The following is a 26,667-nucleotide window of genomic DNA, read 5'->3' on the forward strand; positions in this document are numbered from 1 at the left end:
ATAAAGTAAATTATGTAGCTCATAATCCTTTGATTAAATAATGATGCCTTGAAGACAGACTGAAAATAGTATGCATGCTTAAAGCAATAAAGGGTGTTTTAGTCAGGATTAACCATGGAGAGTTTTTTACTAGCTGTATAAATGTTAACTATTATATCTGGCTTGCCTGAAATACAATTCTAAACAAAGGCTTTATTGTTTTATTCAACTGATTGCTCAAAGTAATGTTTAATATTTAAACGAATGTGCATACTGACTTATCATGATAATTAAGATTCAAAGCAATGTGCCGTTAAATCAGATCTGAAAGATTTCAACTATGTACCCAGACTGTCTCCAGACTTCTTTAGAAAATGAACATTTAAGAAGGGGACGTTCTGTGCAATGATGTTCAAGTGGTGGAAAAAAAAAGAAAGACAATTCAGACAGATGAGTATTATGCCTCTAAATGAAACGAATCATCCCTTCTTCAGAAATAGTCTGTCTCACAGTAAAACTACAACCTGTCCCTCGTCTTCTGTCAACTGTCTCTTTGTATCTCTCTGTTCATCTCGCGCAGTGTCTGGGGAAAAAGGCTTTCCGGTATTTTCTCATTCCGCCAAAAGACGACTGAAAATCCTTGTGACAGTTAAGCACAGCTTGCTTCCAGCAGATCTGCCTTTAATGTATGATACTCTGACAAGGAAACGCATGTCATTGAAACCCATATTCATCAAAAATTAATTTCCTTTCCTTTAAAAAGCCCAACCACTTGCTCGTTGCTGCAACTTATGAAATCGAATGAAAAGATAAGAAATGTGTCTGGAAAATGACAATCAAAGAAATGCCACACATATCATTATGAAAAATAATTAAACCAGTGGGAATGGTAAATCCTGCTTCTGAACAATCCCCTGTGAAAACATCTGAAGTTTTTACCTTTAGACTACACTAAAACGAAAGGTATTTTTGGTCAAATATATGGTTAGGCTTCTGTTCCTAGCAATGTCTTCCACCTAACCGTTAAATTGCTTGTAAATAGCTCTTATATGAGGTTGAGCCATGTGCCCATGCCACACTTTGCTGCTAATGAGGGGGATGTGTCAGGGGTTGTCAAGGAGGAACTCTCCACATCTGGGAGGCTAATTATAACAGCCTTATTAGTCTGACCCTCAACATTCTTCCTCCTCTGATCGCTGTAGGAAGGATGGGTCCTGCAAGGCTTGATTTTTAAAAGCTCCAATAGCCAGGATCTGACTGAACTTGACAGCTGGTCACTCACAAGTTGGCAGGTTGCATTTATTGCCATGATCTCCAGAGAGCAACTTTCACTAGCAAGCAAGCACCTAAGGCTTTTGAGATTGTGTTGAAAGACCAGGAATGCTGGTCACTAGAATTATGTTTGATTTTAATCTTGATGCAGCCATTAAGTATCTACTAGCATTTACAAATAATGTATTATTTAGATTATTTAAGGAAATAATTATTTAGATAAGTGGCTAGACTTTATTTTTCTTTAGTTTTTGGACAATAAAACCACCATTGTAATTCAGTGCAGTCATGCCATGATGAGATGGTTATTTGGTCCCTGTAAATTATTGAAGGAATAAACACAACTGTTATTCTTATATATATATATATATATATATATATATATATATATAAACTAAAACTAAACAAACTAAATAAACCAAACAAAATGACTACAAATGAAACTAAAATTCAGCTGAAAACTCAAAATATACAATAAAGGTTCAATCCAATATATTAATAAATACTATAGTAGTATATAAAAATCAAAAAATAATATTCAAAAAGTTTTAATCACTTTTATATATTTTTTTAATTTCTCACTAGTGAGCATTTAAATAAAATCTAATTAATCTGAAAATGATGCAAAGGATTCCATTAGTGTGTGTGTGTGTGTGGTAATCAGATGCTGGCTTGTAATGGATGTGTGCTGATGCTGAGGGCCAGTGACGGTGATCTGACGTCTCAGTCTGACTCACTGCCGTCGAGTGTGTCTGTGCATGTGCGTGTGAGTGTGTAAGATGAGGATGCGCCTCGTGGCATTATGTATTCTGCCGTGAGTCCGCTCTCTCAGCTCAGTGACTTCAGACGATCCACCAGACTGCTGTGCTCAAAGAAAGACAGTTGTGTGACGCACTCGCCAGACTGGACGTCACACATATTCACACAAGGGAGCGGACAAGCTACGGCTTCTCTTATGGCCATTTCTGCATGCTCTCAGAGATCATTAAATGCATTTGCATCTGCATGTTTGTGCATCTGTGTCTCTGAGAGGATCTGCATGGTCAAACATATTGCTTTTGTTTTGAAGCTGCACATAATTATGCATATGAAGTAGTAAGCTGGGTGGCCTTGAGACGGTAAGACTCAGTCAAACAAAGCTTGCACATGTGAAACACAAGGAAGTATTGAGACCAGCTATGAAAACACAGGCCAGGACAGCATTCGCTTTCTGTCCACATTGTAGCCCAAGCTTTTGCTCGATTTGAAGCCTGAGAAAAACATCAAGCAGCTCAAGAAAACAATGTTCTGTAGCCAATAATTAAACCTGGTGGTCCAAGCTAACGGGGAATGTTTTCAGAACTTTGGCTAACATTTTGGGAAAGTTCTATTAAAGTTCTGAACAAACATTTTTCCAGTAACACTAATAGAAATAGAATATTCTTTCAATGTTAGCACAAATACATTATACATTGTTCATGGAACGGATGGACATTCACATAACATTTTTTAAACGTTACTATTTGTTTTTTAATGTTCAGAGAACACTGACCGAACTGATACATAAAGGAAAATATGTTACTAGCATAGGATATGTGTGTTTAGATGTAGATATCGGAAATGTATCTCATTTAAAACCACATTTGGAAGTGGCTCAGATCGAATGTGATTTTTGTGTTTACATCTGAGCAAAAAAATTCTGATGTGTCAGATGTGAGCAAAATATCAGATTTTTTTTGAGTCAGTGTAAATGCAGACTATTAGATTTTGTCTTTTTTAAGTTGACTAGACATCCTCAAAAGCACCACTAATCATGTGATTTCCTGAAAAAAAAAAAAAAAAAAACATTGAGGTGCAACGTCACTGTCACAATTGGTGGTGGTAATCACATGAAGACGAAGGTCAAGATAACATAATAAATACCAAAGATAAGTCCAGAAACGGGTACAGGAGTAAACACAACCATAACATGCAATAGATGAGACCAAACAAACTAAAGGAGAACAAACATGATCTTATATAGAAACAGTAATGAGGTGAACACAGCTGAAGACTAGCTCAATCAAATCAGCTAACATGACAACTAAATACTGGCGAGAACTATAGAACAGAGGAATGAGGAAACTAAACAGAAACAGACAAGTCAATGAAAATGAAACTAAGACAAAAATAACTGAATATGTTACAGTCACAACCAAAGAAATCCTTCTAGCACATGTGTCCATGAGGACTGAGAATACAGTACAGTACATACAGATATTCAAATTCTGATGAGATGAAAAGTCACAATTGATAAAAGGAATTTATTTGTGAATTGGTCTACAATGGCTAAGCTGTATGTTTTTGATACACTTTAAAAGACTTGCTTATAAGCAGTGCTATTTTAGTATTATTTATATACAATTTAATATTTTCATGTTTTAGTTTATTTCAGCTTAATAGTTTAAGTTGTAGTATACACCAATGGCACTGCTTATAAGTAATTTGCTTGTGAATTGCTAAATCATGTTTAAGGTGACACGTCAACCGAGTTTTTTTTTTTTTTTTTGCCACTACACGTAGACAGCCTTTCATTGCTTCAACATCAGCAACATTCAAATGATTAATCCAAAAAATCAATATAGCCAATTAAAAAAAAAATTCTAACATTCTGAAACACAATACTGTATGCGTAAACAGACCCTAAAAACTATGATTATGCTTTTTTGTTCAGTAAAGTGTTGTTTTTCATGTGTGCACGTGCATAGAGAAGCCATTTATTAGCTATACAGACCTGCTGTTCTAACCTGTAATCTCTGTACATTTAAGCTCTCAAATGTGCCATTAAGCCTGGGGAGAGAGAGAGAGAGAGAGAGAGAGAGAGAGATAGAGAGAGATGATTCTCTCTGTTACCTTGGCAGAGTTCCAGAGAGATTCCAGGGCCACCACACGTGCCCCATCAGTCTGCGTTATTTTGTTTTGCTGCTCTATTCGCTTTATCTTTTGTGAGAAGGGCTTGGAAGCGGCGAGGGGTCAGGGGCTCTGACGTTTATTCTGACGTGTATTGTTCTCACACATATCATGCCATGGTGAAGATGTTATCTCATTTATGTCATCTCACAAAGACAATTCTCTCCTGAGCCTTCTGATAACACACTTTACATCCGCTTGACCAAGGCAGATTCTACCAACACCTAGTCTCACATAGCCAGGGTTTTGACTTGGTCGGATCAGCTTTGTCATTTATTTTGGCCAGTCAGAAAGGAATAAAGCATCTGACTGAAATATAAAGCAACTGATAGCATTTACCCTTTTTTTTATGTGAAATTGTATCTGAAATAGTAACTTTAATCTTCATTGTCACACAAACCTTTAGATATCATTCTAATATGCTGATTTGGTGTTCAATTATTATTGGTGCTTAATTATTAATAACAGTTCTTATTATCAGTGTTGAACAAAAAACAGTCCAAGATTGCACATCAGTTAGACCAAAAAAAAGCTCAATTTTCTTGCTTCATATTTTTTTGGGGGAAATGTGATACATTTTAATTTCAGGAATTTTTGATAAGTAGAAGAACAGTAGTTTAGAAGAACAGTATTTATTTGAAATATAAATCTTTTGGAACATTATAAATTTCTATCACTTTAATTCAATTTAAATGCAGCTAAATAAAAGTATAAATTAATTTCTTTCTTTCTTTCTTTCTTTTTTCTTACTTATCACATCACAGTGTTCATAAAAATCTTAAGCATCAAAAACTTTTGTCCTCAAGAAAGAAATGTTTCTTGAACATCAAATCAGCAATCATCTTTAATTATATATTTGTTATAATCATTCTAATTCTAGGAAAATAGTGAAGTCTACATACCGGTAACAACACAGAGTAATGATATCGTTGGAATCAAATGAACAATAAAAAACTTTGATAGCCCGTCAGAATCCACTCAACTCTAAAGATTGTTGTTGCAGTATGGGTGTCCCGTGTTTGAATCCCAACTTGAGGACTTGATTCTACTCTCCTCTCTCTCTCTCTCCCTCTATGCTTCTGATCTGTCCTAATGTAATGATGGTAAAAATGATGTAAAATATTGTAAATATATATATATATACAGATCAGAAGCATAGAGGGAGAGAGAGAGAGAGAGAGAGAGAGAGAGAGAGAGAGAGGAGAGTAGAATCATGTCCTCAAGTTGGGATTCAAACGTGGGACACCCATACTGCAACAACACCGTATGTTGGCACACTGCCCACAAGGCTACTGGCGCCAATTATATTTGACATGTTTTGCATTTTGGATTTTAAAGATGCAGCCCTAATGAGCATAAAAGACATCTCTCATTAGAAATCTCAATCATTCCAAATGTTTGACCAGTACTGTATATGCAAAAAACCTTGATTGATTGATTGCCATGGTTGGCATCTATCTTTTAGTAAAGCTTTTACCAAATAGTCTACTGTAAATAAAATACAGTGAAGAGGAAATCCATGAAAACCTGAATTAGTCAGTAAATATGTATTTTATAGGGATATTTTGCCCCAAAATGAAAATTCTGTGATTATTTACTCCCTCATTTTATACCAAACATGCAATAGCTTCGTTCATCTTCAGAACTCAAATCAAGATATTTCTGATGAAAACCCAGAGAGTTTTTTGAACATGCATAGACAACAACGCAACCGACAAGTTCAAGTTCCAGAAAGGTAGTAAAGACATTATTAATATAGTCCATGTGACATCAGTGGTTCAACCAGCAATGTTATGAATGTTGTAGCAGTGTTATGACTTTATTCAACAATTTCTTCTCTTCCGTGTCAGTCTTTGACGTGCGTGGAAGAGGATCACAACACATGTGTTCATGACAGTAACATGATCAACAAAGGTCTTATGGGTTTGGAACGACACGAGGGGTGAGTAATGAATGACAGAATTGACATTTTTAGATGAACTATGCCAAATAATATAACAAAATAATATATATTGCAAAGTGTGTTTTTTACTTGGTATAGGTTGGCCTTTCTCGCATGAATAACATTTTATGAACAACAAGACTTTAAAAGGTCCTTGAAAGAGCGATTATGAACAAGCTAAAGGAACTTGTTCTGTCTTGAATAACTGAGAGTCTGTCTCTCAGTCTGTCGCCATCCTGTCATCACACACTGCATGCAAATGCTGTTACAGTAAGTACTCTGCACATCCTATGATTAGATTAGAGATAGAGCCCTAATTCAGCCAGCAGACCATTCATTCACATACTCCTCTTAAACACATGGTTTACACACAGAGTTTGGGTAAGAACAATAGCACAATCATATTTAAACTTAATTCACACATGAAAAAGTCAGGTTAATGACAACCACATTTTCTTTACTGGTCTTTTTTTTTTTTTTTACTCATAGTTGTCACTCCCAAAAATGTGCAGCATGTACATGACCAGTTTCGCACCATAAAAATAATAAATCATAAAATAAGAGTAGGCTTATGGGATGGGTGTGTTGTTCCTCCATCAGTGTCAAAAGGTTAATACCTACGAATTATATAAGAGGATTCAGAAAAACCAATAGTTAACTAACTATACAAAATAGTTCTGTTATGTTCCTGTGAATGCTGAGTTGATGTGATGATAATGCAGAGGTTACCAAGAATAGGTCAAGTACAGAAGGGAGAAGGAACATTAAGGGCTGCACATGCACGGGTCAAACAGAAGGCCAACTGCTCAAGATCGCTCTAACCAAATATTTAGTCTCGCAAAGAACAAAAAAAGAATGTTATGCAGAACGTTTGCTGTCAGACTGCAGCCAAACATCCCCAGGTTCTTTCTGAAATGAAAGTTTTACTCTGACGTGTGTCAGCGCACAATATGAGGAATGAACAGGTCTCTGTTATCAGCGGCGAGATTGTATCTGCATGTGGGTGTCTGCGTCGGTGTGTGTGCATGCTGTCCAGTTCACGTGTAAGACTCTGTAGTTTTGGGAAAACAGGTTGAGATTTGGGTGGGATCGAGTTTATTTTTATGATCTTACGAGTCATGCGCTTAATTGTTGCCTGTCAAAGGGTTAATAGTACAATGTAATTTTTTTTAAATTGATAGACAAGACATTAGGTAAACATGAATCATGAACAAGGTTGTTTTTACTGTTTAAAAATTAAAACTAAACTAACAGTGATTGGTCTTGTTTCATGTCAGCAAGACAGACCTTTCCTGTGTAGGTGGCCAATTATAGACCAGAATATGTTGCAAGCTAGAACAAATTTTATGCTGATAGTCAAAAGTCTGGCTTTGTAAGATGAACAGGCATGACTGTACTCCTAGTCGTAAACTAGTCAGTTCACACAAGAACTCATGTTAATGTGCTGCCCTATGATTGCAACATTCGTGGAAAAAGAAACATTTTGGGGGGGGGGGGGGGGGGGGGGGATTTGGGTTTTGATTTTTTGGCCCAAAAATATATATATATATATTTGTTGGAAAGACTGATGTAAGTGAATACTTATTAATTTGAAGTTTAATGATCTTAGCAATGCTTCACTGACCACCACCCAAGTTTCATGAAACCGATTTAACTGTTTGTGGGTGTATGAACATTTCTACCTTGGCTTGTGTGTGTGTGTGTGTGTGTGTGTGTGTGTCTGGCTTGACTCTGCAGCATGACAGCTGGGAGTGGCTCTGATTCACTTTCCTACAAGAGTCTTAATCTCTGAAATCACATGACTGCTATAGCTCTTATTGTGAACCTGCTGTGGGAATGTTCCCATAACAGCACATGATACCAAGTCACAGCATTTCCTCTCATATTTGCATGCATTTTAACCATATATCATATCTTTGGTTGTCTCTCTATGATATGAGGGCATGCATGCAGGAAAACTTGATTGGTTGAAGAATTGCTTGCAAACTGTAGAAGCTAATTGATGCAAATTAGTCAAGCTAAGAAAGAAACACAGATTTACATATCAAGGTTTGGCCATTAGGCTTCCTGACTGTATTCTCGTGACAAAAAGCTCTTCATAACAATAGAATTTAGCTCCTGGGTTGCACGTCAGCAGTGATTGGTCACTCGCCATGAGTCATGCATCCACACAAGTTCTTTCTCTGACACACACACGCACACACATACTCTGATGCATTAGTAAAATAGTGTCACATTCCCACAGCTCACTTATTAACCAATTAATACACATGCATTCAGATGAGTATATTCCACCTTAAGTTGAGTTCCAGATGAGTTCAAAATAAAACATTATAACAATAATAATAATAAAAATAATAATAATAATAATAAAATCAATAATTAAATAAGACATACATTCAAATTGTTAAATTTATAGTCACTGTGATATGATAAGTAACAATTGCATAATAATAATAGCAATAATTGAATGTTGGTTGACAACATTCTTGAAAATATCTACTATTTGTTTGATTTGGTTGGTTTCTGTTGGTGATCTATCCCTTTTATATTAATTTCAGCAATTAATAATACATTTTTAAAATCAAATGTGCATCTCTGCAAACTAAAATGAACAAGTTAGCTCATGTGAGCTAATGCATTATTGTAAAATGTTACCATATAACCTTAGAGTTGCAACTGTGAGATATAAAATACATTTGTTGAGAAAGTCACAATTATGAGATACATTCACAAGAATGAATGAAGGGAAATAAAATAAAGGTTCCTTTTTTTTGGCCATAGAAGAATAATTTTTTTTAACTTTAAAGAGCCAAAAAGTTTGTAAAAATACATTTTACAACAAAATAACAACTTTTCCCCCATACTTTAACAAATCTTAATAGAAAAGTTTAATGGATGTTAAAGGCTCTTCACTAAACCTTAAATGCCAATAAAGAACCTTTATTTTGTATGAGTGAGGATCTGTATGACTGACAAACATAGCTGATAATCAAACTGTCTTGGTACGCAATTGTATTACTGGATGCATTTCCATAGTGTCTTTTTGCTTGGTGCGCAAGTGTGGTTGTGCTAAAACAGATGTTTTATACTTGCAGATTTTTGACTGTCCGTTTAAATTGCCGAGTCATTTTTCCTGAGTGAGATACATAGAAGCTATTGCCAGTTCTTTTCTTCTGCTCTTTCTCAAGTCTTGGCTCACAAACAGTCACCAGAACCTAGAACTGTGTGTGTTGATTTAAAGCCATGCTGTGAACAGACTCATCACTTGGCTGTGCGGGTACGAGTGAGTGTGATGAATGTGTCATATGTCAGTGCAGCCGGAAGATTTTATCAATGGCACATACAGTACACTCACAAAATCATCATCACACAATGTGACATTCAGATGAGAGGAGAGACATCTCATCATTTCACACACCTACACAACTCACACCATGTTTGCTTAAAGCCTCAATCTATTTGCACCTCTCTTGTATGAATTTGGGTAAACAAAATTTGAAGATTATTTCATGAGAATGTCAGTGTTTAGTTGTGAGAATGGAAGAACTTAACTATGAATTACTGTATGATGATGTTACGTCTTTGTCAGAACCAGTTAGCCTATGCTAACAGCTAAATGAAAAATCAAGAAGAATCAAGACAAATGCTGTGATCTTGGCATTATATGTAAAGTTCCTTCAGGTCAAAGTCAACACGTTTCTGACAGTAAAACAACAGACTGTCTAGAATTAAACAATCAGCTTTTGAATTGAAATATATTTTTTTTTTAGGTTTAATACAAGTTAAAGGGATATTTCAGCCAAAAATTAAAATCATCATTATTTTGGGGTGAACTATACCTTTAAGCTCAATGACAGCATAATTAGTGTTGTAATGTTGATTACCACAAAAAAAAAAAAAAAAAAAAAATCAAATATCAAGGTTGAAGCACATTTCCATTACCCTTGCAATTGCACAAATTGAAATATCGAACTGAAAATACACCAAATGGAATCACGTACATTTTTTAAAATATATCACACATTTTTTTTTTATGTTGATACAAGGTGGCTTTTCATGCAATGCATCTTTTCAGGCATACAACTCTTTTAATTAAAAATAATGGCTAGTACAGTAGCTGCAATATACATAAACCTACCAACATCCGTCGCCTTGACTTGCCATCGTGAAAATGATTTTCTTTCTTAGTTTCAAAACATTGGTTATTGCAAATGCCATCAATCCGCAATAGGTTTTTAAATCTGCATTTATGAAATATCACAAAACTTTTGCACAAATCTGTAATAGAAATCTGGCTAGTGAGACACTTACAATGGAAGTAAAAGGGGAATTATTATTATTTATTTTTGTTAATTTGAAACGTATAATTTTATAAAAGCACTTGCATTGATCTGCATGCATCGCGCCAGAGAAGTCTTATTTTAATATTTGTTTTTAAAATGTAAGCATTTTGTAAAACTTGCACAAGACGTGATGCAATCAACATGCTGTCGTTTCTGTCAGCGCACATATAACAGTTGTCCGGAAGCCATTGTTTTGTAGTCTAAAGTATTAGTATTTTTCTTACACGTCTATCATTTCAGAAGACAATGATTCTTCAAATGAGGTCATATGGATTACTGTCATGTGTGTTTTGCAGAGTTTTTGAAGCGTCAACTTTAAGGAGCCCATTCAGTTGCATTATACAGACTCACAAAGATGGATTATGTCTCTAAAAATCTATTTGTGTTGATCTGAAGAAAGAAATTCATATACATCTGGCACGTCATGTTGAGAGAATTGAAATTTTTAGGTCGAGTATCACTTAGAATATTGCTTAAACTCTAGATGAGTGAGCTGCACGTTAAAGTTACCGTTAACTCGCAATTTACCACCCCATGACATATGGATAGGATTTGTTTTGTGTTTTATGTGGTTAACTACAGCTTTTCCCAGAAAACCCCATAATGGGTGAGGTGTCCAGTGACCTTTGGTTCTCCTTATGTTGAAACTCAGATATCCACTATGTCTGCATATTTGCTTTGCTCAGTAGATTTCACACTAGTGAGCACTGGGCCTTGTTAGGGGTCATTTAGGGACTGAGTTTTGCTTTTAAGATGAACGCAACCAGTTTTTATGAGACGATTTCAGCTTGATATTCTTGTTAGTGATCCACTCCAGTTCATCCCAGGCCATCTGGGGTTTGTTCATTAAATTTTACGACATGTCTCGATGTCCGAGTAAATATACTCTTTCCTTTCTTGCACGGGTCATTGAGTCTCGGTGCCAAGACCAACAGGGATTCGGTCCTGGTCTCTGCACATGCTGGAAAAAAAACAGCATCGTGTTTCTGCCATAACATACATAACACACACACACCGGACTGTTTGGCTTGAGAACTTTTGTACTCTGCTCACACACTAATTTGTTATTTGCTCTTGTCCAACATGTTTATCTGTCGGGGGTGTTGGATTCCAGCGGCAAGTATACAGATAAAAGCTTGTGAGAGAGAAAAGAGGAGCATGGGGTTCACAGTGAGAGTGTGTTTGTCTATCTATGTGTGTTTTTAGTGTGTGTCAATGAGAAAGCAACAGTGTGTGTTTGTGTGACGGAGGGTGAGTGGGTGAGCGGTGATCTGCTATAGTGTTTTCCAGCAAAATGGATGAGTCATTTACATTAGGAGCATTTTTAAAAGCTTTCTGTATCATCATTGTCTTTGGCATATTCTATGCAAATGCAAAACATAAATTAAATAGAGGTGGTGAGTCAAAATGAGCTAAACACTAGCAGCATTTTTTCTTAGCTGTAAGGGGTAAACATAATCTTTTCTGCTATCTGAATGCACCAGAATGGCAACAGATTTTTCCCCCCTGTATAAAACAATAAACAGGAATTTACAGGATACCATTACTTAGCTTATAGCTGGTAGTTTTCTTATGAATTTAGGAAGTAACATTATATACTACAAATATATATATATATATATATATATATATATATATATATATATATATATATATATATATATATTATAAATTAATCAGTCCCAAAAAGAAAAAAAAGTTGAGTGGGCAAGTAAAACTACAAAATAAATAAATAAAATAAAAATCCTTATTTTTGAGCACTGCTTATGAAACTGCAATGTAAATTTACTCTAACCAGTGTTATTTTAGTATTATTTATGTACTATTTTAATGTATTTATTAATATTTTAAATTAATTTTTACTTTTTATAATTAGTTTACATTAGTGTATATATATATATATATATATATATATATATATATATATATATATATATATATATATATATATATATATATATATGGTCTATACTTTATTTTAATTCAAGTGTATTCTAAATACTGAAAATGATTTGTAATCAGTTATTTTGTTATTAATAACAATAAAGTTTTTGTGCATAATGTTCTTGATCTTAATAGTGATATATTGTTTCACAAAAACTTTTTATTTGTATTCCTATACAGGCCAGGGTCCGTCTATCTTCTCACACTTGGAAACTACAGTATCAGCAGTATTTTGATCTTGGCCAGTACAACACCGAGATGGTGGTTAGAGTCACTTGGTTACTGTTTTTTGAGATGGATGTGCTTTAATCTTGATCTTCCTCTATTAACGAAAAATAATAGTCACCTGCTGTTCCATTACTAATAAGCCACTGATGCATGCATTAGATACGAAAAAAAAAAAAAATCACAGTCAGTTGAATCAGTCTGTCTGCAGTCGGCTCCAACAAAAAGCTGTGAAGTGCTCTTGGTGGAGACAGTGCTGTCTGTAACAGGCTACTGACAGGGCTCAGTCAATACATGACACAACCGCTGGAGAGAAGCTAAATGAGATTTTCTCTCGGGGCTCCTTTTAACTCTTCCTTTTTTCTCTCTTCCTCCCTCCCTTCTTCCATCAGTAGCTTCCTCTCAGCCGCTTTCCACCCCCTCCATCTGCCGTACTGCCACTTTGACAAGCCGTCACAGTTGTCAAATAAGGAAAACATGTTGGAGGTGATGTTTTTTTGAGTTCCTTGTCAAATAAGCCTTTATCAGGCTCAGTTCTCGAATATCTAACAGGGCAGTTCATATTAGTAGGAGTGTATTGTGAAGCTGAAACATACTCATAGGTTTGCTTTTAGCACCTCGGCTAAACGCAGCTGCTTTTAAGGGAAGCAATGTGAGTGTGTAAGTGTGTGTGAATGCATATGTGTGTGTGCCTTGTACCTATTCAGTGCCATGGGATGAGATGTTGTCACAGTGGCTTTGCTGTCTTCCTTTTAACTGCTGGCAAGAAGCCTGTGAGGTCCACCTTAGGGCCAGGGCTAAATTTAAGTTTGCCGCTCACAGTCCTCATCAGTAGCATCAAAACAACCATTAACGGCGGATCAGTCTGCCTCTCACGACTGCCAGCTCCCAGCGGACAACACACATAACAGGGCCAAAGAGAGAGAATCACACAGGAGCATGTCCCTTTAGCCCATGTGTCTGCACTGCTACAAGCCAAAACTAACGATCACTCCTGAGCCCTTGATGTGCACACACATACACAAGCGCGCATGTATACACCCATGTGCACTTGTGTAGATAGCATGCAAACAGACCAAATCTCAAGACCACAATCTTGATATGAGAACAACACGACCCGACTCACATTCCCCCAGGATCTCTGATCCTGATCTGAGTAATCTCTGGTCATTTTGTGCTTAAATGGTAACTCTGTAATAAGTAAATTCATGCCTAAAATACCCTCTAAATTACAGACAGGGATCCGCGAAATTCAGTAAATGCAGCTGCATGTCAACTGAACTAATAACAAATCTGAAGACAGATCCACAGAAGTCACATTGCAGTGGACTAAAGGCACTTTGAACTGGGAAGAGCACATGATTACCAGTGCAATTGATTTAAAGGCAATTCACAAAGGAAAATCATGAACTGTGGAACATCTTCTCAAAAACACATGACCGGTTACTGCTTATCTAGATGCATGGATTTACTCGGTGAACGTATGAATATAAACGCATTGAAAATGAAATAGCTATTTATATCAGTACTAGCCTATTTGATTTACTAAATTGTTTTAAAATACATTAAAAACAACATAAAAATATTGGTAACACTTAACTTATAGCCTTTGTGTATAATGTGTTATAAATGGTTATTAAAAGGTATAGTGCTTTCTAATTATTCATAATGTGTATTGTAATACATCATATATTGTGTAAATAATTATAACCATATTTAAAATTCTTAGTGGAACAATGAACTGATACAGTGTTATAATGTATTAACTGTGGTTACAGTTATGAGATTGTACAATGAATTAAAAGGTGCATTACAAGGCATAATTAATGCATTAAAACTTCTTTTATAATGCATTATAAATAAAGGTTTAAAGTAAAGAGTTACCAAAATTTTTAATATACAGTATACATGTGTACACATATGAGACTACATTCAAAAGTTTGGACTCAGTAATTATTTATTTCTTTATTAAAGTAATGAACATTTTTAATCAGCAAGGGTGCCTTAAATTGGTCAAAACTTTAATATTTTAAAATATATATATAAAAAAAAACAATTTCAAATCAATGCGGTTCTTTTGAACTTTCTATTCATCAGTGAATTATGAAGGAAAAAAAATCTGTTTTTAAGCATTGGTAATAAGGACTGTTTCTTTCTTCAGCACCAAATCAGAATATTAGAATGATTTCTGAAGAATCACGTGTCACTGAAGACTGGAGTAATGGAATGAAAATTACAATTTGACAATTTTTCATAATCAAATAAATGCAGCCTTAGTGAGCACACAAGTCTTCTATCAAAAACATTAAAAAAAACTTACTAATACATTTATAGCATTATGTACAGTACTTGCTCTTTATCTGTATATCACCATGTGCATGGGGGTTGCCTGATAATGAGTCAGTTTTGCCATCATCTGATAAATGTCACACATTCCGGAGAATGTGCTGATTCAGACAACTGTTTTTGTATTTTTACTTCTGAAAAGATACACATCAACAATGTAAGCACTGAATTTACATTTTAATGAGTTTTCACCTTCATGGTGTAAAAAAGAAAAAAAAAATGAGTAAAGCAAGTGGTTAAACAAAATTATTGCCTTTAGTTAAAGAACTGAGAGGATAGGGGAGGGGAGGAGTTCCTGAATGGTGTTTTGGGAAGGCCATCTGCTCCTGTTCATGGTTCATTAAATAAGCTACTGGGGACAGACCGTTTGCCCTGAGAGCAACAGGTATAAAAGGACTCTGTCCCGGCCTGTGAGAATAGAAGCCACTTGATTTTTTCAAACTGATGTCACAAGAGACCTGTTCAACAGTGTCCTCCACCCTCCTTTAGTTCCTTCTTGAATTTCGAACTTATAACAGAATGTGAAAGAACCTAAATTCACCAAACCTGCTTGCATTTAAGCATAAAACTCAGTCAGTGTGTATGTTATTGGACAAAGAATAACGTCATATTTTCCTTCTTACCTTCCCAGGTGTCCATAGGTGTATTGTGAATCTGCAAGAAGTAAAGCGATCTCCCCTTGCGTCATTGAAATGGCGCACTCTTCCAGGGCCTATGCATGCAAGACACATTTTAAACATTTTAAACTTCAGGTAACACATATTGATTTTACCGTACTGTACTTTGATTTAGTCTCAACAAGATAAATTAAATTAAGCAATGCTTATTCACAGACTTTTAAGGCTTTTATGCAGTCTGAAGTGTCTAAAAATGTTAGCAAACAAAACTGACCATACTGACTTTTCACCGAAAAGTGAATCAGCAAGGAGGTTACTATTTCCCAACCTTGGGTAAACACATACAGAACTCAACATGTGAAAACACAGGTTAATCCCTATGGAAAACTCAGCAGGCAGCAGGTGCGAGGTGATAGACAAGAAGCAGGCAGGTGTTCCAAGGCTTCTTATGAGTGTGTGTGTGTGTGTGTGTGTGTGTGTGTGTGCGGCTGCCCCTCCTCTGCCTGTGAGGTGTCTCACCTGGTTGACATCTCCCTCTCCGATAATGAAGACCAGCTTGCAGTCTTTCTCCACCACAGTCCTATCCTCCAGCACACCCTGCATTTTCAGTGTGACCTCTTGACCCCAAGCCGGGGACAGGACATTCTCTGGGCTGGCCTGTAACACCTTCTTCCTTAGCAGACGGTTATCTACAGGCGGTTAGGGTGGTGGAGAGGAAAGAGATCAACAAGACCCTAAAGCAATAGTTTCAAACTTGAGGATGTTCTTAGGGTGGTGTTAGTGAAGCTGGTTGACCAAAGACGTCTTTGTGGTTAAGCAAGTTAAAGGAATTGTTCCCCCCAAAATGAAAATTCTGTCATGTCATTCCAAAACTATATGACTTTCTTACCACTGTGAAACACAAAATAATATATTTTAAAGAATGTTTCAGCTGTTTCTATCCAAGTAATGAAAATCTTATGGGTCAAAAAACTACATCAAACTTTATTGATTTTAATTGTTTATGTGAAAAACAAGACGTGAGGGTGAATAAGAAGTTTTTGGGGACATTAGCATAACATTCTGTAGATGGCTCCATGAAGAATGTTTAAAAATACATGGAACATTTCCATGGAACAAAAAACTCTTTATAGTAAAACAAGGTTCTTCAGATTATTAAAGGGGTCATATCATGCGATTTCAAGTTTTCCTTTCTTTTTGGAGAGTTACAAGTTCTTTGGTACATAAAGAAGATCGGTAATGTTGCAAAGAATAAGTTTCAAACCCAAAGAGATATTCTTTATAAAAGTTAAGACTTGCCAATGCCCTCCTAAAACGCCTAGTTTAAACTTGCCCCCACATGTCTACGTCATGATGAAGTAAGATTTGTATAACGCCGCCCAAATGTTCATGCAAAGAAGGAAGGCATAACCTTTGATTGTCGCTATTGTTGCCGGCGCCAAGTTGTGGAGACGCTGTTTCGTTGTGAAAGCGAAAATACTTTGTTTGGCCTTCCAAAAGAGGGCACAACTAGAAAATAGTGGTTAAGTTGTATTTACAACACTGCTCCAGAACAGAGTAGACAACAATTCCGGCTGCTATGACTCACAGTCTGTAAGTATGTTTAGATATTTAAAGGATTTGCCACTGATGATTCAAACACGCGTTTTGAACACGCCCCCTGCTCCTCGCGTTCCTCGCGCCCCCTGCTCTGCACATTTTGCATGTTTCTCTTATGGCTTCAGATGTTTGTTCTATTCGAACGTAAGTGCCCTGCGAAGTGGACATCACAGGGTATTCCCCCATGATTCCAGTTTGAAGGGAATGTACATGTTTTCCATTTAAAGTGCACTGAAGTGTGCGAGACATGAATTTAAATTCTATTTATCTACAGAGGTATATGATGTCACACTTGTCCATGTGTGAAGACATTGTGCAGCGCAAATCCATGAATGAATGTACTCAAGTGAGGTAACTTCAACAGATTTCCCCTGCTCAGGGAGTAGGGAGCAATGAACACTATGTAATGATTATGTCAATGGGAACACAGTTCATGCATGGAGCTCACTTCTAATGAGATGATTATCTGAATTAACAAAGAGAGACATGCAAAATATGCAGAGCTGTGGGGCGCGAGGATTGGAACTAAGAACCGCTGGTGTAGAATAGCGCTAGTTTTTGTCATTTTTCCGATCACAAATGCAGACATGGTTTTATGTTTACATGGCACAATGCAATGTGTAAAAACACGGTATGAGTCATTATAATCCGTAATTATGTCCCCACTGGATGCAACAAATGGATTGTTTGTAATGGGTTTTATTGTTTTTGTCTTGTCGCACTGGTGTTCTGACCAGGACACGCATCAAAGTATGGCAAGGGGCATAACATTTCCGTTACACACTTGAGGCATTCGGCCAATCACAATGCACCGGATAGCTAGCCAATCAGAGCAAACCTCACTTTTCAGACCGAAAAATGACACGCTTCAGAAACTTGGGGCATAGAGGAGAAACAATAATGTACAATATGTGGAAAACTATGTGTTTTTTTAACCTTAAATGGCATAAACTCATTTTATTAAACCAAATACGCAAAATTATGTTTTTTTTAGCAACATCATATGACACCTTTAAAATGTTCTTTGCACTAAATATAGGTCCACTTTGGAGAATTTTTTTTGGCCAAAAAGCTTCATTGTTTATTGTCAATAGTGTAGCGATGAACGTAGGGCCTATAGCCCCACAGAACTTACTTTAAAACCAAGCAGCTTTCTGTTGGTCATTATGGTGGATCCCTGTGACCAACTGGAAAACTTTGCAAAATCTGCATTGGAAAATCTTTTGTCCTCATATTAAATTCCCAATTGTGTGAATTTGGCAAACAACACTAAATGTGACTGCACTGAAACGTTCACTGAAAAGATCCTTTTTGAGCCCAAAAAGTTTCTAATATTGCATCACTGTAAAAAATCATTTTGGAACTAAGACTTAACAAATATGTAATTGTGGACATCTTACCTGTAATGTCCTTCCAGTCATCTGCCAGAAACAGCTCCTCAAAGCTGGTGGTGGTCCATTCTACTGTCTCAAAGTCTGGAAAAAGAGAGTCCACTGAGCCATCCCTTTCTTCCACTACTTCAATTTCCATAAAACGAACTGTTTTCCCAAAGCTGGGAGTCTTTATCAGTTTTCTGATGTGTTCTATGTCTGATTCACTGGTCTCAGGTGGGCTGGTGTGAGAATTTGAGCAGATAGGCTCATTGGTTGGGTCACCGCTTGAGTCATTAGCATCTGTTGGTATGTTGCTTAAGTTTTCAGCATACTTCATCTCTTCTGCCACTTCATTATCCATTTCATTTTTCATCTCACTTCCTTCTTCATTCTTGTTGTCTTCTGCTGCTTTCTCCCCATCCTCTATTTCTGTGATATTCTTTCTCTGCAGCTCCTTGATTGGTTCTTCAAACACCTGCCATGGCTCCCAAATAGGTTCTTCACCTTTCACCTCCTGTTCATCACAAACTGTCTTTACAAACATCTCAGACTTCAACGTTGTCTCCTCTGCTTCTTCAACTTCTGGTTCCATGTCCCCACACGGCGCTAAGGATACCATTTATCTCTTCTTAAAAGTACTGAATGTCTTCCAAGCACACACCAGGTTAGTAGAAAATGATGTCGCTGCTGCTCAACTGCCAAACCGATGAGCACCTATATCCATTAGTGACAGTACGTAGTATTATCTGAAGCACGGCATCCACATGTACTCTTATTAGAATTATCATGGAAATGCATCGCCACATGACATAAATCCCATCTGTGGTCAGTCCATCTCCTGCAGATTTTGTAAAAGGGTCCTCTTTGAAATGTTTTGCAGTGAAGAACGCAGTAAATGATCAATGCATGAGAATTGTGTTGAAATGTAAAGCCCTACTGGTCAGTAGAGTTGTGTTCAGTGATAATCTGTTGGATTAGAAGAGCAGAATCTAATCTGCCCCAACGTCTGTAAGCTTCTTAATGACTTCATCACGTCGTCCCATAATGCAGTTCCCATGAATGCATCCACCAATAAGAGGACTTCAGGGATTGGTTGCTTTTTTTATTTATAATAGAATGTAGAAATATTTCTTAATATAAATAATTTTACACTATATTACACTAAAGTTTGGATTTGGTAACATTTTTTATTATGCTCCCTAAGGCTGCATTTGTTTCATCAGAAATACAATATAATAATGTTATACTGTATATTATGGCTGTTTTCTTTTTTATTATTATTACCATTATTTTAGTATATTTTAAAATGTAATTTATTCCTGTCATGTCAAACTGAATTTTCAGTCTTCAGTGTAACATGATCCTAAAGAAATCTTACTGACCCCCAAATTTGTTGTGTATTCTAATCCTAATTTAATTCTATTAGCAGAACTAAATGTAAAATGATATTTGTCTAGCTACTGATCAGAAGTACAGAGAAAAGCCTTCTCATGAAGAGAATGTTTATGTAAAAAAAAAGACTAATGTTTGTTTATCAGCTTGGCTAACTCAAACCTTACAACTGCAGAATCTAGGCAACTAGATTCTCTGCAAATGCCAAATGTAAAATCCCCAAACATTTATGAGAAAAGCAGGTGGAAATTAAGGGAGTTTCAGAGAACAAACTCATTACAAATCAAGTCCTGGTAAATGCAAAATGAGGTTATATAGTAAGTTTAAAGTAATATGTTATGCATTATCCTGGATTTACAATGTGTTTACTTTTTTTCTGTAAATTGCTTATCTCATTTAAAGTGCAACCTGACACCAGTGAATTAATCTCTACTTAGACCCATTCCTAAGACTCCGACACTTAAAGTATGGATCTGTTTGCCAAGTGCTTGTACACATCTGTGTATTTAATGTAGATTTACACGGAACATTGAAGCTCATGGAATAATATTCCAAAGCAATCAGATAGTCAGCGGCTTTTTTTTATAAGCCACAATCCGAGGTAATATATATTGTTTGTCCAGCCGGCTTCAGATGTCCCTGTATCTCAGACAGCCATATGGCAAGTAGAGTTTCCATTAGAGACTACGAGAGCTCCTTAATCCAAAGGCCCAAGCACCTTGTCTGTTGGGGATTATGTCTTTCCAATTAACCTAAATTCAGTATTTTTCCCTTCACTGTCCATTTCACCTCATCTGTTTGTAAGATTAAAAAGTGCAGATGATTGCCTGGCTACATTAAGTGAATCGTTTTTCTGTATGCACATTTTAATCTAGTTTAAAATGACAGTCTGAGCTTTTCCTCATCATTTTGTTCACAGAACATTTCTTTAATACCATGTAATTCCCAAGATTTGTATTTGCCGCTACAATGAATTTCTCTCAGACATACCCATATTTGTTTGTTTTATCTTTGACTGATAACTGTTGTTTTCCAACTGACTGGTTTCAAGAGAATATTTTACTAGGTTTGCAGGCGGAAAAGCTGATTTAACACGCAGAGTGTTGTTCATACATGAAATTTAGATTTTTTTTGGATGACTTTAATGCCCAGCTATAATTTAATTCTGGTAATATTTATATACTGTAATTTATTTACAACATACATTTATTGAATATAAGAAGACTGTGTACCTTCACAGGTATTTAGGAAGTTAGTCTATTTCAATTAATAAGTGGGGTTGAGCGGGCCATGAAGAATATCTCTGTATACAATAGTGGCCAAATATAGTGTCCGGCCCAGATAAATATACATCTTTGCCCTCTGTTCAAACATTTTATTATAAAAAATGTTGTAAGCATTTTGTGAAGTTGTGCTTGAGTGTGAAACTAATGTATATGCATAATTGTTTTATTTGTAATATTGCAATGAAACAAATATATTTATATTTATTCTGATATTTAATAATAATAATAATAATAATAATAATAAAATAATGTAGTTTTGCATAGTAAAATATAACCCATATTCTACGATAAGCTGTAGTTTGCTTTTTTTGTCAAATAATTTTGTCAGTTACATTTCTTTAAAAAATATGTATTTATTTATTGCAATTTTGATTTTCTCAGTACAGGCTTTCCAGTAGAACAAGGATTTTTTTTTTTCATTATTACATTCCTTGTCAAATAAACTTAATATAACTTATCATTCTAATAAACTGAATTCTGAAATACATATGATTATAGTTTTTGCTTACGTGTGTGTGTGTGTGTGTGTGTGTGTGCGTGCGGTGCGTGTGTCTATGACGTCCCCACAACGCTCTCTCGTAACCCCGCCCAGCGAGAGTGACGCTTGGACTAGAATGTCGCCAGTACACCTCAGTTCCAGACATGGCAGCGTTGAGACAGGAGCATCGGTATGGGCTCTCCTGCGGAAAGATTAACAAAAGCATTCCCAATAAAACCATCTTTCACGTCAAGCTAACCGACACGGCCATCCGGACGCTGGAAGCTTATAAGAATCTCAAGGTAACGCATTTAGTTTTATTACGTGTTTATTTGCTGCACTGACCTCAGTGGGACAGAAAGAAAGTTCAGAACTCAGAACTTCAAAACATTTCCTCCCGTTAGTTGTCTGTAAAGTGTTGATTGTTTTTTAACCAGAGTGCGTCGCTTTAAGTGCCATATGCTGTCTTACCACGGACAGATAGTTACAGGAGGAAATGGGACACATCCAGTTGTTACTGTTCCGTTAAAGTTCGTTTTATTTAGTTTTGTTAATTTATATTGTAAGCTGTTACAATTATTATTATTATTTTCTCTCGCTAAGCCAATTGGAATTGACTTTACGACTTCTGTTTTCCACTTACGGTTCAAAGTCGCCTGCTTTATTCCTTCTGACAAATGATACGAAATGTTACATGACACTGTCTTAATGCTAAACACTGCATTACTTATTAGAATTGTGATTATTTTAATCCGAAGATGATAATTGTTTCTTTTACTCATAACGTTGACGGGATCGTACGGTCTGAGAGGGGCTCAAGGCTCAAGCTCGATCTTATGAACTATAAACCTTGAGTACCATTTAGTCATTTAAATAGCTTTTGAGATTGCTGCCTTTTCATTTCCCTATCAAATATTTAATTTGACTCATATTCGAGAGTAACCTTTCATTTTACTGCGAAGGTTTAGTGAACACAAAAATAAAAGCGCATATAACCTCATATTGTCTCTATAGGTGGTATTTAAGTTTATAATTGCTTCTTGAATGATTAACTTAAATAGGCATTTGAAAATGGCTCGACATAGTCAATTAAATCCAAATGTTGTTTTTAAATCATGTTGTTACAACCCTCTATGATTTTGTTTCTTCCGCAGAACACAAAAGGAAGATGTTCTATAGAATGACAGCCTCAGTCCTCATTCACTTTCATTGTATGAAAGAAAAAAAAACACCTTCCAATGTAAGTGAATGTGGACTTGATGCTGTCAGTCACTAACATTTCCTTCTGTGCTATTACAGTAATAGAAAGAAAGTCTAAACGGCGTGCGGATGAGCTAACATAATTTATTTTATGTGAGCTATCCCTTTAAATGTAATTTTTGCCTCAAGTAAAGATAATTCCTCGTAAGCCGTCAAGTTAAACGCAGTTTAATAATCAATACACTATTGTAACCGTCGGCTCGACAGCACAGATTCCAGTAATATCAATACCTCAGCGTTAAAACGTGTAGGCTACGCCAGCTGGACGGGGCACTTGGCCAGTCAGCCTTATCTCAAGTCAAGCGCTTCTCGTAGATGATTGGACGATAAAGGTGTATTTTTGTTGGCGTGCTCTATCCGTATTGTTGTTAGTCCTTTAAACGCTTTGGACGCCGTCCCGATGTCATCGCTCATTGGTCAGTCAGGCGGTGTAGAATGTCGTTTGACCCAATCAGAATACGAGAAGACTTCCTCGCGCTTGCAACAGGAGCTCGATAATGAATGTTCTATTGTCATCAAATGTGACCTAGTAGAAGGAGTGAAAAGTAGAAGTAAATATGTTAGTCAGTCTTTTGTTAAATTTTTATAACTGCCCCATTTTGATACACCAGAACGTTTTTAATAACTTTCAATCACAATAATGCTGCTGGCATTCTGTCAGTGTAAGGAATTTGGGGCACTTGTGGTATAAATGCACTAAAATTCAAAATTAAGTGACATAAAAAATGCCCTCTACTATGATTTCATCTGTTTCTCATTTGCGTTATACTTCATAATATTTAGTTCCAAGCCTAGTTATTCACATTATTGCATAAAATGTAAATTGAAGTTTGTTTTTGATAGGTAAGAAGTAATCAGCTATCAGCATTGACAGTTGACAGGTCCCATTGCTTTGTGGTCAGTCTGACATATGATGACCCGGGTTTTGTTTTGCGTATTAGTATATTTATTAATTACAAATGAGGTCAACAGAAAGAAAACAACAATCACATATGATTTCTCATATTAATACCAAAGACACGGTCAAATCAGGTCATTAGATACTTCACTGTCCTCCTCTGAACTGTGCTCATTATGTTCTTAGAAGCTTTCACTGCACCAGAATAAAAAAACAAAACAAAAACAAAGTTCAAGTTAGCTACAGCAGCACCACCACCCCCTTCAGTAATGTTTAGCCACTAATCCGACCACATGACAGCAGACACAGAACCAATAAGCCTGTATTTTTTAATAAGCAACTTGAGCCGCACTGTATGTGTGGAGTGACATGACGGCCTCTCCCTGTAACATCCATAATAGATAAACATGCTTGTTGACTAAAGCTCCAGCTGTACCTTGAAGATAATAAGCGCTATCTTTTGACCTTGCTTAATGGTTTCGAGCTATGCTGGGGAAGCCTCCGTTTTTTTGCTATCCTTTTTTCTCAGCAATTTACATTAGTGATGCGAATGAGTCTTGTTTTGTATATATGCGTTAATGCTCCTGGACATTGGACCCAGCTAAGTGTTTAAAGCTAAGCAGGAGATGGTTATATAAAAGGCCTATTTGTACACACTTTGTGTGGTGGACAAACACCACAGGGCAGATAATGTCCAGGCTTGCTTGATTTTGTCTGATGCACCTTCAAAAAAAAAAAAAAAAAAAGATGAAATGGTTTTGTAACTTACCTTTAGTCCTAATTAGTGCTAAGTACTCAGTTCATCATTTGGTGGCTAAAAGCTTTTCCCATGATGTTTGCCCTGTCCCACCCCCACTTCTTCTACAAGTCTTCACACACTCAACATCCTCACACTCATCCACGCCTCACACAATAACATTTGATTGACTCATGTAAGGTCTTTCAAGTTGAGATTTATTAATCGGACGCATTCCAGTGCAGATTAGCAAAGCCAGGCCTTGATCTTTAGGCTCGCACAAGCAGAGCCATGACACTGCCGAGAGGCCAGTGACAGCCAGCCTTTCATTCTCTCAGAAACCACCCCCCTCACTCACAGTCTGCATGAATTAATACAGGAGAGAACTGTGCCTCTGTCAACGGGGGCAAGCAAGTAAGAGGAGACTGTAATTACTGTGAAGGGAGGCTAATAGGTAGGCATGATATTTGACTGAAGTTAGTACCTAAACAGGGGTTGTGGAAATGCTGGCATTGTGGGTAAACAATTAAGAAAACCCTCATGTCGTTCCAAACCTGTATGACTTACTTTTGTGGAGCAAGAAAATTGGAAAAAAAAATTTTTGGCCATACAATGAAAGTTAATTGTGTTGATTTGGGCTCTATTGACTTTTACTTTTAGCACTGTAAAAAAATAAGTGTAATTTTAACTGTAAAATTTTGTCAAAACGCTAAGGGAAAACTGTTAATAGGTAAACAGTAAATTCCATACTATATAAAGGGAAAAACTGTTAAAGATCTATGTTGACATTGCAGTTTTACAGTAAAATGCTGTTAATTGTAAAGTTTTTAGAAGTAAAAAAGAACTAATCAATGTATAATTTACAGTCAAAAACTGTAAACCGATATTCCCAGAATTCCCTTTTTAATTTAAATAATTATGTTTTTTTTTAAATAGTTTTTAGTTCTGTACATTTGTTTAATTAAAGTTTATTGCATTATTTAAGTATCATGTGTACCATGATGGTGTTTTTTGTTTGTATTAATGACTTAATGACATACTTCTACTTGTGATGAGCTTTGATTCTTCATGTGGCTTTCTCTTTTACCAGCTGCATTATTATGGTGGTTTTCAGTATGTTAAAGGTACAAAATAGATTTTAATAGCAATGTGCGTTGTTGAATTTACTGGTTTACATTCAAATTCAAATCTTGTTTGTAAAATTTACAGTTTTTGACTGTAAATGTGTCTACAGTTTTTCTGTATTTTTTTTACAAAATTATTGTCAACCACAGCTGCCAAAATTATTTAGTAAAAACTACGTTTTTTCTTTCTTTTTCTTTTCTTTTTTTTACACGTTTCTTCAGAATGTGTAATTTTTTGGTTCATAGAAGAAAGTCACACAGGTGGAGTAAATGATTTTTCAGTTTTGCCTTTTGCTTCAATGTAAGGCTGGTACAAAACATTTGCATTGTTTTTGTTAACCCTCATAATGCATTCAAAATCCATCTTTGCATTTGCATGAACTTGGTGAAATGTGAGCTTATAAAACATTCATAACTTAAACCATATTGTATTGGATCAGTAACTTCCCATTAATCAGTGAATGCACAAAAATGTCATATTACTGAATATTATGCTATTAATAGTATTACCATGTTATTACTGCATTACGGCCTTTTTATTCATTAAAAAATATATCGATTTTAGGAAAATTTTGCATCCTATATGAATTGATAGTCATGGTGCACTTGATTCCCATACCAAAAAAAAAAAAAAATTTATAAATAAATAAAAATGAAAAATAATGTATGTTTTTCGAGTCATAAATTACCTAAATGCGTTATGAGGGTTCCAGCCTAGAAATTCAACCAGAGATCATTCATTTCTAAGATTTCATCTTTGGTTTCTAATCCTTTATATAATAATAGTACCGTAGATGCTAACCAACCTCTACTACCTTTTTTTTCTTCTGTCCCCAGGGGTCCTTACCAAATCAGCCGGCAATTTGCTTCAAGGGGAACCAGGGGGTAAGATGAATGTGTTTTTCCTCACCCCTCCTGACGC

General features: G+C 36.0%; 2 protein-coding genes across 3 annotated transcripts in view; one reads left to right on the forward strand and one right to left on the reverse strand.

The window, feature by feature from the left end:
• The window catches only part of fkbp16 (FKBP prolyl isomerase 16), a 37,516-nt gene extending 17,997 nt beyond the window's left edge, over positions 1-19,519 (reverse strand). Inside the window, exons 1-3 of the mRNA XM_026257256.1 lie at positions 18,599-19,519; positions 16,119-16,288; positions 15,606-15,694 (exon numbers count right to left, since the gene is read on the reverse strand). Coding sequence (XP_026113041.1) covers positions 15,606-15,694; positions 16,119-16,288; positions 18,599-19,190 — 851 coding nt within the window. The 5' untranslated portion in view covers positions 19,191-19,519. The remainder of the gene's footprint in view (positions 1-15,605; positions 15,695-16,118; positions 16,289-18,598) is intronic.
• Positions 19,520-21,853: 2,334 nt separating this feature from the next.
• Positions 21,854-26,667, forward strand: part of LOC113091625 (RNA polymerase II elongation factor ELL2) — a 38,404-nt gene continuing 33,590 nt past the window's right edge. The window contains exons 1-2 of one of the 2 annotated variants that reach the window (XM_026257201.1): positions 21,854-22,029; positions 26,583-26,630. In XM_026257201.1, coding sequence (XP_026112986.1) covers positions 21,892-22,029; positions 26,583-26,630 — 186 coding nt within the window. In that variant the 5' untranslated portion in view covers positions 21,854-21,891. The remainder of the gene's footprint in view (positions 22,030-26,582; positions 26,631-26,667) is intronic. The other variant, XM_026257200.1, reaches the window with a different exon arrangement.

The sequence above is a fragment of the Carassius auratus genome, unplaced genomic scaffold (genome assembly GCF_003368295.1).
Source record: "Carassius auratus strain Wakin unplaced genomic scaffold, ASM336829v1 scaf_tig00214259, whole genome shotgun sequence".
Taxonomy (NCBI): Eukaryota; Metazoa; Chordata; class Actinopteri; order Cypriniformes; family Cyprinidae; genus Carassius; species Carassius auratus.